The sequence below is a fragment of the Hylobates moloch genome, unplaced genomic scaffold (genome assembly GCF_009828535.3).
Source record: "Hylobates moloch isolate HMO894 unplaced genomic scaffold, HMol_V3 SCAFFOLD_9, whole genome shotgun sequence".
NCBI classification, from domain to species: domain Eukaryota; kingdom Metazoa; phylum Chordata; class Mammalia; order Primates; family Hylobatidae; genus Hylobates; species Hylobates moloch.
This window is the reverse complement of record NW_026652284.1, coordinates 862,720-876,218: the sequence shown is the minus strand read 5'-3', so window position 1 is coordinate 876,218 and position 13,499 is coordinate 862,720. Positions and strand designations below refer to the sequence as shown.

Genomic DNA, 13,499 nt, shown 5'->3' with positions numbered 1-13,499 from the left:
GGGGGAGGAGGGGGAAGAGTGGGGGGAGAAGGGGAGAGGTGTGGGGGAGGAGTGGGGGTAGGAGGGAGATGGGGGGAGGAGGGGAAAGAGTGGGGGAGGAGGGGAGAGGAGTGGGGGAGGAGCAGAGGAGGGGGAGGAATGTGGGAGGAGGGGAGAGAAGTGGGGGAGGAGGGAGATGAGATGAGTGGGGAAAGGAGTGGGGGGAGGAGGGAGATGAGTGGGGGAAGGAGTGGGATGAGGAGTGGGGTAGGAGGGGGAAGAGTGGGGGGAGGAGGGGGAAGAGTGGGGGGAGGAGGGAAGAGGAATCGGGGAGGAGTGAGGGGCTCAGGGCATCAGGCTCTGGCTGCGTCCACAGAAGCCCCGTGTGCTTGCCCTGCTGGTGCCCCTGGCATTGGGACGTCAGGGTTCTGATTCCCCCAAGGGCGGCCATGGGTCCTTCTCCTGGCCAGCGATGCCTTCCCTGGGTCTGCCCTGAGTGTCCCCCGCTGCCCTGGGGTCCCAGCTCTCTGCGCAGCCTCAGTGCGCTAGCCCCGTCCCGTCCCTTCAGCCATCCCAGGCCTCAGGACCTGAGTTCTCCGATGCCCACATTACATGGCTGAACTTTGTCCGGCGGCCAGACGATGGCACCTCGAGGAAGCGGTGCGGAAGCAGGGACAAGAAGCCGGTGAGCCCCGCCCGGGCTGCTGCAGGGTCTGAGCGTGGGACAGGGTGTGGTGGTAGCTCCCACTGGGACCCTCACCTTCTTCTTCTGTCTCCCCGCAGCGGGATCTCTTCGGTCCCCCAGGACCTCCTGGGCCCCCCGGTCCCCCAGGACCTCCAGGTGCAGAAGTGACCCCGGAGACTCTGCTTCTTGAGTTTCAGGAGCTGCTGAAAGGTCAGCCGCCCTGCACTGCCCAGAGTCCAGACGTACCTGGGCCCCGCGCTGACCCTGTTGGCCACCTGTGCCCTCCTCCCCACAGAGGCCACGGAGCACCGGTTCTCAGGGCTTCTGGACCCACTGCTGCCCCAGGGGGTGGGCCTGCGGCTGGTGGGCGAGGCCTTTCACTGCCGGCTGCAGGGCCCCCACCGGGTGGACAAGCGGACGCTGGTGGAGCTGCATGGTTTCCAGGCTGTGAGTGGGGCCAGAAACTTAGAGCAGGGCGTTGGGTGGGCCGCACAGGCAAGACGGGACCACACACACCGCCTGACACTCATGGGGCACGCACGTGGGTTGGGGGTTGGGGGCGGGGCTCGGAGGGCGAGGGGCTGCCTCGGGTCAGGTTTGGGAGGCCCTGGGGGCCCAGATCACACTTTATGCCCAGACTGAGCGTGGGTCCCCGGTAGCCGGGAGGCAGGGAGACCCTCCTGGTGTGGACTCGAGGGTCAGTGCGGTCGGTGCCCACAGTGAGCATGAGGCTCCCGGGGAGACCTTCTCTGAGTGAGGGGCTGTTGGTTGCAGGCACCTTCCCCAGGCGGGGTCTGTGGGATGGGGGCCAAGCCCCACGCTGGCCACTCACCCGCTGCCCCTCACAGCCTGCTGCCCAAGGTGCCTTCCTGCGAGGCTCCGGTCTGAGCCTGGCCTCAGGTCGGTTCACAGCCCCCGTGTCCGGCATCTTCCAGTTCTCTGCCAGTCTGCACGTGGGTGAGCCGGATGGGGCTGTGTGCCGTGTGCTGTGACGGGGCTGGGGCTGAGCTTTCTGGGGGCGCCTGGCATCGCTGGCCCTGGGTGCAGGTCCCATTAGAGATCTGCCCTCTGCCCCATGGGGGGCCTTGTACCAGGCATGGGGTCCCTGCTACATGCCCGGCCTCAGGGGCCCCCTCCCCAGCCCCAGCAGCCACTCCTGGGCCTGTCCTTGGCCGTGTGCCCTGAAGCCCCTCCCCACCAGCCCCCACCCCGCCCCCCCATGCACCACCCTCCCCAGGGCTGTCTCCGCAGACCACAGTGAGCTGCAGGGCAAGGCCCGGCTGCGGGCCCGGGACGTGGTGCGTGTTCTCATCTGTATTGAGTCCCTGTGCCAGCGCCACACGTGAGTGACCTCAGCCCCCGCTCCAGACGGCAGCCCCCAGACCACCCTTGGACGGGGCTCACAGGCCACAGGGGTCTCTGGGCACTGGGTGCGCGGGTCTTCGCCCCCTGGACCTGCAACGCCTTTCCCTTGCGTTGTGGGGCTGTGTTCAGGTCCCTGGAGGCTGTCTCAGGCCTGGAGAGCAACAGCAGGGTCTTCACAGTACAGGTGCAGGGGCTGCTGCAGCTGCAGGTGAGGCTGGGCTGGGTGTCAGCGAGAGGGCTCGGTGCACTCAGGGGCCGGGCCGGGTGTGAGCTCGCGTGCACTCAGGGGCCGGGTGTGAACTCGGGTGCACTCAGGGGCTGGGTGTGGGCTCAGATGCACTCAGGGGCCGGGCTGGGTGTGAGCTTGGGTGCACTCAGGGGCCGAGTGTGAACTCGTGTGCACTCAGGGGCTGGGTGTGAGCTCGGGTGCACTCAGGGGCTGGGTGTGAGCTCGGGTGCACTCAGGGGCCGGGTGTGGGCTCGGGTGCACTCGGGGGCTGGGTGTGGGCTCGGGTGCACTCAGGGGCTGGGTGTGAGCTGAGCTCAGGTGCACTCAGGGGCTGGGTTGGGTGTGAGCTCGGGTGCACTCAGGGGCCGGGTGTGAGCTCGGGTGCACTCGGGCCGGGTGTGAGCTGAGCTCAGGTGCACTCGGGCTGGGTGTTAGCGGGAGGGCTCCGGTGCACCCAGGGGCCGGGTGTGAGCTCGGTGCACTCAGGGTGCAGACCCAGGTGGGCAGACGTTGGCCACTGGGTGGCTGGGTTGTGGCTGCGGTTGTGACGTCCCCGTGCTTCTTACAGGCTGGACAATACACTTCCGTGTTTGTGGACAATGGCTCCGGGGCCGTCCTCACCATCCAGGCGGGCTCCAGCTTCTCCGGGCTGCTCCTGGGCACATGAGGGCGCCGAGGGGGGCTGGACAAGGAGCTGCCGCCGGATCCCGGGACCCTCCCACTGATGCCCGTGGTCACCACAATAAAGAGCTCTCCACCCTCCCCACCGCCCTCGAGTGCTGCCTGGATGTTTCACTGGGGGTGGAGGCCGGGCTGCCAAGGTCGGTGGGAGATGGGTGGGGGCAGAAGGGTGCTGTTCACACGGGAGCCCAGTAGCTTGGAGTACGGGCCGTAGAGCCTCCCTTGGGGCCGACTTGCCTGGCCTGGGGTTATGGTGATGGCCACAGGCTGGGCGCTGCCCTGGCAGCCCCTGCAGGGGCCACGTCGACCTTGAGAACAAGGACCACTGTCTGTGCCGGCCCCACTCAGCTCTGCCCACGGCCTGTCCAGCCTTGGGGGGGCAGCAGGCCGTGGGGCACTGGAAGCCCCCGAGGTTGGGGAGCAGCACTGCTCTGGGCCCTCGGGAGGCCTGCGTCCTGTGGGGGGCTCTGTGCAGGGCAAGAGGACGTGCAGGCCACACACGGGACTGCGTGCTTGCATGCGCTGGCCGCCGCAGGCGTGTGGAGTTGAAAGGCACCCCTGTGGGCTCAGGTGCACCCAGACCATGCTGTGCCCGGGGCACCCAGGTGGAGCAGGGCTGGGACCAGCAGGCTTCTCCTCGCCTGCCCTTGGGATGGCCGCATCCTAATAACCAGGACCCCTCAGGGGCCTTAGGGGCCAGAATTGCCCCATGGAGGGTGGGGTGGGCCCCATATGTGACCCACATGCCGCTGCCCCCTGGCAGTCCTGTGGATTTGGGCCCCACCCCCACCTCCACCGCCACCCCATTTTGGCTCTGGCAAACCCAGACCAAAGAGTGTAAACTGGCCTCAGGACGTCTGGGCCTCTGCTGAGCTGTGGAGATGCCCTCTCTGGTTGGCATCTAGTGCCCTTAGTCGCTAGTGGGGTTGGGGAGGTTGGAAGAGGCCAGAGCCCACGGCTGTTACCCCTCCCCTGGGACCTGGACCTGCCTGGGGCTGGCACAGAAGGGGCCCTCCCCAAGGCTTGCTGGGCAGTGAGGCGGGACGGCCCAGCCCCGCGACGAGGTGTGTGGGCAGGCGCCAATCGGCACGAGGTGGGCTTGGCTGCTGACCCGTCCCCACCTCTCTCCCTGGGCCCCCCAGGGTGGCATCAGGGGCTGGGGCTGTCTGGAGGAGCCTCTGCTTCACTTGCCAAGGCTGTGGCCACCGCCTGGGGACGTCCAGGGGATGTCCAGCCGGGCAAGGGCCAGTGTGGGGCACCATCCTGGGGCCCCCAACAGCTCCCGCACCACCTCCCAAGTGCTGAGGCCCTGATGTGGGGCTGTGGGATACCAGGCCAGATGCAAAAGCCCCCGCTTAGGGGCTCCTCTCTGCTCTCAGCACCCCTTCCGTGGGCATGGCCTGCCCCCTGGGGCCTGGATCCGGAACGGGGGGGTCTCCCTTCTGCAGCCCCTGCCCTGCTAGGCCACAGCACTCGAGAGTGCTCCCTTCCAGAGAGTCGGGCCGCTGCGCATCCACACAGAGGGAACCGAAACTGTGCCGGGCCCTCCTGGAGCTGAGTCAGCAGGGACAGCGTTGTGGGGGCCCTGAGGAGGCAGAGGCAGGAGTGTGGCCTGTACCTTCCTGGGCGGCATGAGACCTGGGCCGCGGACTCCCCTGTTTGCTTCCAGTTTTCAGTGGCTCCTCCCCAACCTGTGGGCCAACCCTGGGCAAACATGGACCAGGGGCAGCACCCAGGATCAGGCAGCACCCAGCCGGGCCCTGCTGAACACCACCTGGGGCCTCACCATCTGGGAATGGGGGCCCTTTAGGTTCTTCAGCAGCAGCCAGTCCCCCACCCTACCCAGCCCCGGAGGTAGGAGCTGTGATGACAGAGGGGCCGCGTAGAGCAAGACGGAGATGAGAGACAAAGAGACGTGGAGGAGGGGGCGGGATGGTGGCCGGGGCTGAATGAGTTGGGGGCCAGGGCCCAGGTGAATGGGGGCAGTGGGGGCTGGGGCGGGGACCACGGCCGGGGTGAATGATGGGGGGCCAGGGCCGGGGTGAATGAGGTAGGGGATGGGGGCTGGTTGGGGGTGGCAGGGGGCTGGCATGGGGGCCAGGGTGAATGAAGGGGGGGCCGGGGCCAGGGTGAATGGGGGGGGTGGGGATGTCCTGGTGCTGGCACCACCTCCCTGGCCTCTGCCTCCTCTGCCTCCTGGTTTCTGCCCCAGTGGGAGGTGATCAGCCACTTAGCTGCAATTCCCCTGGAATATGCCATCTCCAGCCCCCGCTGGGCACCCAGGAGCAAAGGAATGGACAGGTCGGGGTGGGGTGGGCAGCCTCACAGGAGGGTCCAGGCCCCCAGCCCACCCAGCCCAGGCTCCATCCTCTGGCCCAGCCCAGCTGCACCCCTTCCTTCTCTCTCTGCCTCACCTCCTGGGCTGTACCCACACTGCAATGTTTGCCATAGAAGGGACCCTGGACTCTTGACGAGGGTGGGAGATGCCTGAGCGTGGGATCCCCGGGGCAGGCGCAGGCCAGCCAGAGCTGCTGTTGCTCGGGGTCTGGGCTGGCTGGGGGACCTGGGGAGCCCAAGGAAATGGACCTCTTCAGGCCTGTGCCCCCCGGTTTGGGAGCTGGGGTATTGAGTGTCCCAAGGGTCTGGCAGCTTCGCGGACCCTGGCAGGAACAGAGCCAGAGCAGCTAGCTCCGTGCTGGACGGCCTCAGCCTGACCCCTGACGCCTGACCCCATGCCCTGAGCCGCAGGGAGCTGCCGGCTTCTCCGTGACCTCCACCAGGGCTGACTTCCCAGAACTGCAGTCTGACCCTGCTGCCTGGCCGGGGCTGGGGGCATCGGAAACTGCTGCTATGGGCTCCCTGCCATCCTGGGAGGGGCCATGCCCGGTTCAGGGACACTCCCCCTGCCAACCCTCCAGCTCGCCCTCTCACAGGACCAGCCCTTCCCTAGAGTCCCAGCTGGACCTGCCTGGCCCACCCTGCCCTGGGGCTGCCTCGGCTGGGTTGGAGCCAGTATTCCCAGCCCTGGTGCTGTCCTGGTCTTGAACGGACAGAAATGCGGATGGGAGCTCAGGGCAACCAGGAAGTCCTCTTGGGGCCAGGTGCGGTGGCCACCCTGAGGAGGCAGCAGGAGCCAGGGGAGGCGAGGCTGGGGACTCCTGGCTGTGAGGAGGAGGCTGGGCCCCGCTCCGGCCCCGCCTGTCAGGTGTGGACACCATTGCCCATCCGTCCCCAGTTGGGCTACGTGGGACCCACTGTTGGGGTACGTGGGAGATGCGGCTGCCCTGGCCTGGCCCCTGGGGGCGCCTGGGTGTGGACCCTGGGGCTGCAGCCAGGACAGGCAGGCGCTGGAGGCCCAGCTTTGGCATCTGACTTCGTCTCCCTCTCCCCGCCCCTGCCGCCCCTGCCGCCCCTGCCACCCTGCTGCCCTGCAGCTGGGAGGGTGTCTGCTCCAAGGCCCCCTCGGGCTGCCTGCCAGCCTCTCTGGAGTAAGCCCAGGGCGTTCCTGGGGCCTGTACTAGGCCCCAGACCACACCACACGTGGTGACCACTGTCATCTGGGCCTTGGAACAAGAGTGGCCTAGGGGCGTGTGGGGGCATCTGGGGGCTGTGTAGGATCCAAACAGACCTGCCTGCCCTCCTTTTTAAAAATCTATGTACCCAGGTGCCCTGTGTTGACCCTGGGTTGACAGTTGTGTGTCCCTGTGGCTGGTGCATGTGTGCCCATGTGTCTGCACATCTGTGTGGGCCTCTGCCCTGGGACTGGGACTCTCTACAGAGCCAGCAGCACGGCCCCCTTGGGAGCAAACCCAGGGCAGCCATCCAGGGCCCCAGGCCTGAGCCCTTGGCCCGCCACTCAGTGCCTGGAACAGGCGTGGCCGGGGTCCCTGGGGTCCAGGAGGCCACATAGCCTTGGTCTTACCAGGGACAACAGAGGGGCCCATGGAGCTGTGATGGCTGCTTCGGCATTTGGGGCTCCCTGAACTGGGTGAAGGGGTCCAGGGAGGGGGCTCCCACCCCCAGCTGGGGGCTGCTGAGCGCACTGTCCTGAGGGGAAGCTCTTTCCTGCCTGTGGAGCGCTGCCCTGGGATCTGCTGTGCTCGGAGGCCGCTGGGAGCTGGAGCTGGGGGCAGAGCTTGGTGCTGCATCCTGGGGCCATCGCTCATGGGCTCGGCTTGGCCAGTCTGCGATTGGACTCCCAGTTCAGGCCACTCTGAGCTGTGGTGATCTCAGGGCCTGTCCCCCAGAGGTCTCCCTCAGCCTGACCCTGGAATGGCAGCATGTCTGGGTGCGGGAACACGCCCTGGCCCTGCCTGTGCCTGCTGAGCCACCGGCGTGTCTGTCCGCCTGCGCATCTGACTGCTGTACAGGTGGGCCTGGCACCAGAGGCCTGGGGACAAAGGGTCTTTGTTTGGGAGGCTGGGGGCAGCCCCTGCTCTGGGGCAGTGACTCACGGGTGCCTCGGTGTGATGATATCTGTGTTGCGACAGCCATGTGTCATGTGTGTGACCCAGCCCAGCAGGGCCTCCTGCCCACCCTGCGCCCACGGCCCTCACGTGGGGGTGACGAGAAGCGTGACAGGTGGGGGCTGGGCAAAGCCCATCTCCGCAGGGAAGCGTCTCCAGACCCCTTGGGCCCCCAGCCCGCATGCCCGGGCCTCTCCTTGCCACACAGGGGTGTGCAAGACACCTCTCTGCAGCAGGAGGCAACCACGGCCGGACTCAGGCCCTTCGGACGGGTGCCTTTTAGGCTGAGTTCAACTGTTCCTGGGTCGGAAGGTCTGGGTGGGGCAGTTGAGGGTGAGGCACCGTGACCGTTGCCCCGGTGGGGACTTGGGCCTGGCCCTGCCCATCCATCACTCTCTCTCCGGTTTGAGGTGGGCAGCGGCGGGTGCAGGGCCCCTGGGGGAGGCTGGGGCCGCTGAGACCTTCAGACGCCACCGGAGGGAGGGGCTGAGGCTTGGGTTTCCTTCTGCTCTGGTCACCGGGCTGGGTCAGGCCCCGGGTCAGCGGGGAGGGGAGCTGGACTGCGGCCCTCCTGGGCTCCTGTCCTGCCTGCCTGGCTGGCCCTGGAGATCTGCAGCCACCTGTGGTGTTTACTCTGGAGATGCAGCTGAGGAGGTCCTGGCAGGGCCACACTCGTAACCCCTGGCTTCTCAGCTGTGGGTGCGGTCTTGCACCCCGGCTAGCTGAGTTGAGGGGGCTTTGCGGCATCTGTGGCCCCGACCGGGGCAGCGTGCCCGAGCCCCAGTCCAGGGAGAGGCCTCGCTGGGCAACGCGACCAGGACAGAGGCCCAGGCTGGATGGGTGGGGAGCGCCTGGGGCCTTCCAGATCCTCCTTCCTGCCCCCTCCCACCTCGACCTCCCTTCAGCCCCTCGGCTGCAGCCGCCTCTCCTCGGATCACTCATCCACTGTCTACCTCTGCTGGGAACCTCGGTGAGGGAGGCTCAGATCCTTGGGGAGGGAGGAGGGGGTGGGTCCCAGAGAGACCTTCCGAGGAGGACGGGGTGGGGCCAGATCTCGGTTCTTCTCCTTGGGTGGTTCTGACCTGGCCAGCGTGGTGCAGTGTGGCCATCGGGGCAGGGCCAGTGGCACCAGCCTCTGGTAGGGAGGGTGCGGAGGGCAGGGAGGCCAGAGAAGGAGGGGCTGTGAGTGCTGGGGGTGGGGAAAGGAGTGTGGACACCCACAGAGGCCAATTTGATGGGGTGGTGTGGGTTTCAGCTCCCAAGGCTGAGGGAAGGTCCTCTGGGTGGGGGCTGGGAGGTGACCTCAAGGGGAGGCCCGGGGTTTGGGCTGTGCCCCCTCAAAAGCCTTCTCTTTGAGGACCCCAGAGATTGGCCAGGCCTGTGGGATGGACACAGAGGTCTTTCCCCTCAGCCCACAGTGGGAGAGGGAGACGCCAGCTCACCCCAGAGTAGGAAACCAGGAAAAAGAGCCAAGCCCTTCCCAGGCCCCTGAAACCAGGGAGCAGGCCCCACACCGCCAGTCCAAGGAGCTGGAAACTCCTCTTTCACGGGCTGTTGGTGGGCCCAGGAAGCAGGGGCCTTGCGTGAACAAGGGGCCTCCTCTCTCCTCCGGGCCCCGCGCTGGGTGCGGAGGGCCTGGCATGCACCTGTCTCTGGCCACCTGCTCCCCAGGACTCCCCAGGCCGTCTGGACCGCTGGGGGTTTCCATTCCTGCAATGTCAGCCGGTCTCACGGTGCCATGCCTGGGGAGCCTGGGGCAGGTGGGGCCACAGGAGGGCCGTGACCCCCTTAGACTTGAGGACTCTGAGCTGGGACAGTCAGCCAGGGAGAGGGTGGAAGAGTCTGGGGTGACCCAGGCCGCGGGGGCAGCCCTGCTGCAGGCTGGACTGATGGAAGCCTGCCGGGAACAGGGTGTGGGCTGAGCCCTGGGGGGAAGAGAAGATCTGGGCCCAGTCAGTGCTGGGCATCTGTGATGCTGCAAGGCTGCAGGAGCCCCTGCCTGCGTCTGCACCGAGGAGCGCCGGGCACAGGGAACTGGGCTGGCATCCTGGGGCTGCTGGATGGGGCGTCTTCCCTCGCAGCCCTGGAGGCCACGCTCCTGACTCTGGGTAGAGCCCTTCCTTGCCTGGTGGGGTGGGGGTGGGGGTCCTCAATCCTTGGCCGGCAGAAGCATTGCCCGGATGTCAGTCTCTGGCCACACAGCGGCTTTCCCAGGTCTTTTCTGGTAAGGACACCAGTTCCGTGGGATTAAGGCCACCTCACGACCTCGCCTCAACGCGATTCCACCTGCAGAGACCTGACTTCCAGACAAGGTCGGTTTGTAGCTGCTGGGTTAGGGCTTGGAATATCTTTTAGGGAGCACAATTCAGTCCCATAACAGGAGCCTTGAGAGCCACGATCCCAGCCAGGCACAGGTGGGCAGGTGGAAACCTGGAGCCCTCAGCGGTGGGGGTGCCTCCGAATGCAGGTAGCACTTTGCATCTTGGGGGCGACCACCCAGGCCACAGGCCCGGCGGGTACCCAGGGCTGGCCCAGAGAACTGGAGCCGACGTCAGGTGCCTGCATGCCAGCCTCGGGGAGCAGAGAGGCAGGACCTCAGTCCCCAGGAGGAGGGCAGAGGGGGGTGCTCTCCTCCTGGGGGATCCTGAAGGGACCAGAGCCCATCGTCTTGGCTTGACCTGCATTCCCTGCCAGCCACGTGTCTCCTGGGGGCTGTGTGCGTGCGGCGGCGCCGGGCCGGCCAGCCTCTGACACTGTTCCCTCCAGGGTAGGCTCTCGGGGCCACTAAAGGAGAAACATCCGTGTGGCTGAGGAAGAGTCGGCTGTTTTGTATCCCAAGTTCCCACATGGAAATGAAGTCGGTGACCTCCCCATCTCCTGAGGGCCTCCTGGTTTGGCCCTGGTCTCCGGGAACTGAGTAACTGGGTGGGTGGGGAGCTGTGCAAGCTAAGACCAGGGAAGGACGCCGGGGGGAGGGGATGCCACGGCCCGTGCACAGTCGAATGGATCCGCGGGGCAGGGAGACACCAGGGAGCAGGGAGGATCTACAGGGCAAGTTCCAGGTGAAACCAGAGAGAGCTGCAGCTGCCCCAGCTCTGGGAAGCCCCCAGCCCTCCTGAGGCCCAGCCTTCAACCCACATATCCTCTGAATCCGTTCACCATGGTACGGCTGGGGAGGGTCAGCCTGGGGCAGGCTTTGTTCTGATATGAAACGTAATGTCTTAGGCTGAAAAACATGAAATTTCCATTTTTTTTGTAGGTCAGAAGTGGTTGCAAACTGGATTTTTGGACTTCCTATTGGGAGTCTTGCACATTTGCACTCTTTTCCATAGGGGTCAACTCTTTGGAGCCACAAAGAACTGGGCAATGCAGGCCAGAGGTGTGGGAGTCCAGCCCTTGGTTCGAATCCCGCTCTCCACTGTCCATGGGGTCCTCGGCAAGCCCTCTGGCCTCTCCAAGCACACACAGGGTTCCTCAAGCAATTCCAAACTCCAGAGGAGACATCCCAGATAAAATCGGATGGCAGGGACCTGGGACACCACCGTGATGGGCAGCCCCTGGGCTCGAGTCTATGACTCCCACGGGAGGGCAGGGCCCCATCCTGCTCACACCGGGGTTCCCAGCCCTGGATTCTCACGAGTCCTTGTCCAAGAACAAACTGTGCACACAGGGTGGTCAGTCCTGGATTCAAGGTGGCCCATCGGAGCTCGAACTCATCTGCCTGACGTAGGGACGCCTCCAGTCCCACCCCTACCTTTTGGAGGTGGGAGAACCACCATGCAGGTCACTGACCCACTGCCCACAGATCACCACTCGACTCTCCCCTGCCCCCGTTCGTTCCTCCTGAGACCACTGCTGCCTTCAAACACAAGTAACCCAAACCTGCTCCCAAACCCATGACGAAACTGACCCCGAGCCTAACCCAACCCTGACCTTGATGCTCGAGACTAGACCCCAGACTGGACCCGGCCCCAAAAGTGGGACAAAAAAGACCACAGCAGGGACCACCCAGGTCCCCCAGACAGAAAACCTGCGTCAGACTCCAGGGGGCTCATGGTCACCCCTTGTCCTGGGGCAGCTTCATTTTACTTTGGCAAGGACTGCAGTGTTCACTTTCCTCATTAAATGAGGAGCTTCCAAGGATGTGTTAAGGTACATGAGAGGCAGGCCTGGTGCCGACTGGTCCTGTTTTCTTAAGGCGGAATTTGGGGAACCGTGTCAGCACTCCGGGGTTCGGATTCCTGGAACCTGGGGCGGAGTCTGAAATAAAGCAGCACCGGCCCTGTGTGGCGCGGACCCACGGGAAGCCTTGAAAGGAGTCTCTTCAGAAAAAAACAATGGGTTCAACGACGTGTACGCTGAAAAGATAATGGCCAGCTTTAAAGTTCTCCTGCGTTTAAACACGGGCAGCAGCGGGGTTGACGATACAGGCACCAAGTTCTGACATAAAAGTCTTTCCTTAAATCATGTAAAAAAAAACCGAGACCTGCACATTGCCAACTTACACTCACATCGACACAAACTTACAATATTTATAAATAAGTCACAAGCAAACACTGAGTTACATTTACCACGAAGTCACTGGACAGAGACCAAAATCCCATGAAAGCGGACTGATGTGAAACCACGTTAGATCTGAGACGCATACATGAGAAACACCACTGGTAACAGACACGTTAGATCGGAGCCCAGCCCCGTGAGCCGGTTGGGGACAGCATGGGGGTCAGCGTGCGGCTGGGCCCGGGTCAGGCTCGCTGAGGTCCAGGAACGGGCACCTCCACCTGGACACGGCGCGCTGCCCCGGCAACCCCCAGGGGTCTCCCAAACGCAGGCCGGGACGCAGCGACCACAGGCGTGGCCGCGGGACCGGGGGCCTTGGGGCCCGGGGGCCTTAGGGCCCGGGCGTGGTGCGCCCGCTTGGCACCTGCCCCAAGGCGCCGCCGGGTGAAGCGGGTGCCCCGGAGGGCTGGGCCGCGGCGGCTCAGGGGATGCCCTCCCTTCTCTGGCAGCACTGCGAGGGCGGCGCGGACCAGTCATACACGTAGGACAGGCGCAGCTGCACCTCGCGCTTGCACAGGCGGCCCTCGCGCGCCAGCGTCGCGTGCTTCTCCAGCATGTCCTCCAGGCTCTGCTTGTGCGTCACCAGGTACTGGTTGCTGCAGCCGCGGGACCGGTACTCGGTATCGAAGCGCGGGTCGTGCTCCCGCTGCACGTCCACCGGCGCCAGCCAGGCGCCCAGAGACACGTCCTCGCTGTGCCAGGCGCGCAGGTAGTCGCGGCTGAGGCGCAGGTAGTGCACCAGGTCGGCCGACAGCACGTAGCCGCCGCCCAGCGCGTAGGGCAGGTAGTAGTCGCAGAGTTGCCAGGCGGCCTCGCGCCACCGCCCCCCCGGCTTGACGCGGCCGCGGCCCGAGAAGAAGCCCCAGTAGAGGCGGCGGCGGCGCGCGGGGTCGCGGGCGCGCAGCTCCGCCAGCAGCGCGTCCAGCCGTGCGAAGGAGTCGTCGTCCGCCTTAAGCACGAACTCGAAGGCCACGTGCTCATCCAGCCAGGCCAGCATGGCCAGCACCTTGGCCGTGAGGTTTTCGTAGGCGTCGCGCAGCGCGGGCAGCAGCAGCAGGTCCCCGTGCCGCGCCTGCTCCCGCTCCAGGGCGCGCTGCTCCTCGGCGCCCAGGCCGGCCGTGCCCACGGCAAAGCGCGCCCACACGTCGCCCGGGGCCCCGCGCCGCGCAAGCCACGTGCTGCGGATCACGCTGCGGCGCTCGGCAGCGCGGGGCGCGCTGGCCACCAGCACGGCCAGAAAGGCGGCGGCGCTTGGGGGCGCGGGGGGAGGGGGGCTACGGCCCGACACCGCCCTGGGGCCCCCGGGCTCGGCAGCACAGCGCGCCAGGTAGAGCAGCGCCGCCCCGCATAGCGCCAGCGCGCCCAGGCCCAGCGCCGCCCGCCGACGCCACGCGCGCCGCAGCAGCTTCATGGCGCCCGCGCCGGGCCGGCGGCCCTGGCTGGACGTGCGAGTGCGCAGGCGCCGCCGGCTCGGGGCGGTGCGCGTGCGCACGGCGTTCCCGGGAGCGCGCCGGGGCCTTCCGCAGACGCGGAG

The 13,499-nt window shown here is 66.1% G+C and overlaps 2 protein-coding genes across 2 annotated transcripts; one reads left to right on the top strand and one right to left on the bottom strand.

Moving 5' to 3' along the window:
* The first annotated feature begins 234 nt into the window (after positions 1 to 234).
* C1QTNF12 (C1q and TNF related 12) lies at positions 235 to 3,020 on the top strand. The gene is made up of 9 exons (XM_058444362.1): positions 235 to 246; positions 356 to 398; positions 477 to 664; positions 763 to 874; positions 960 to 1,111; positions 1,513 to 1,621; positions 1,916 to 2,006; positions 2,159 to 2,237; positions 2,827 to 3,020. Exons 1-9 carry the CDS (start codon positions 235 to 237, stop codon positions 2,923 to 2,925), a joined length of 885 nt encoding a protein of 294 aa, XP_058300345.1. The 3' UTR covers positions 2,926 to 3,020.
* A 6,731-nt stretch (positions 3,021 to 9,751) lies between these two features.
* Positions 9,752 to 13,418, bottom strand: B3GALT6 (beta-1,3-galactosyltransferase 6). The gene has a single exon (XM_032758574.2). It carries the CDS (start codon positions 13,374 to 13,376, stop codon positions 12,387 to 12,389), a length of 990 nt encoding a protein of 329 aa, XP_032614465.1. The 5' UTR covers positions 13,377 to 13,418; the 3' UTR covers positions 9,752 to 12,386.
* Between the last annotated feature and the right edge of the window lie 81 nt (positions 13,419 to 13,499).

Coding starts and splice junctions, on each gene's coding strand:
- B3GALT6 (XM_032758574.2), bottom strand. CDS start 13,376: ATGAAGCTGCTGCGGCGCGCGTGGCGTCGGCGGGCGGCGCTGGGCCTG.
- C1QTNF12 (XM_058444362.1), top strand. Junction 1,112..1,512: donor AGCTGCATGGTTTCCAGGCT/GTGAGTGGGGCC, acceptor TGCCCCTCACAG/CCTGCTGCCCAAGGTGCCTT. Junction 2,238..2,826: donor AGGGGCTGCTGCAGCTGCAG/GTGAGGCTGGGC, acceptor TGCTTCTTACAG/GCTGGACAATACACTTCCGT.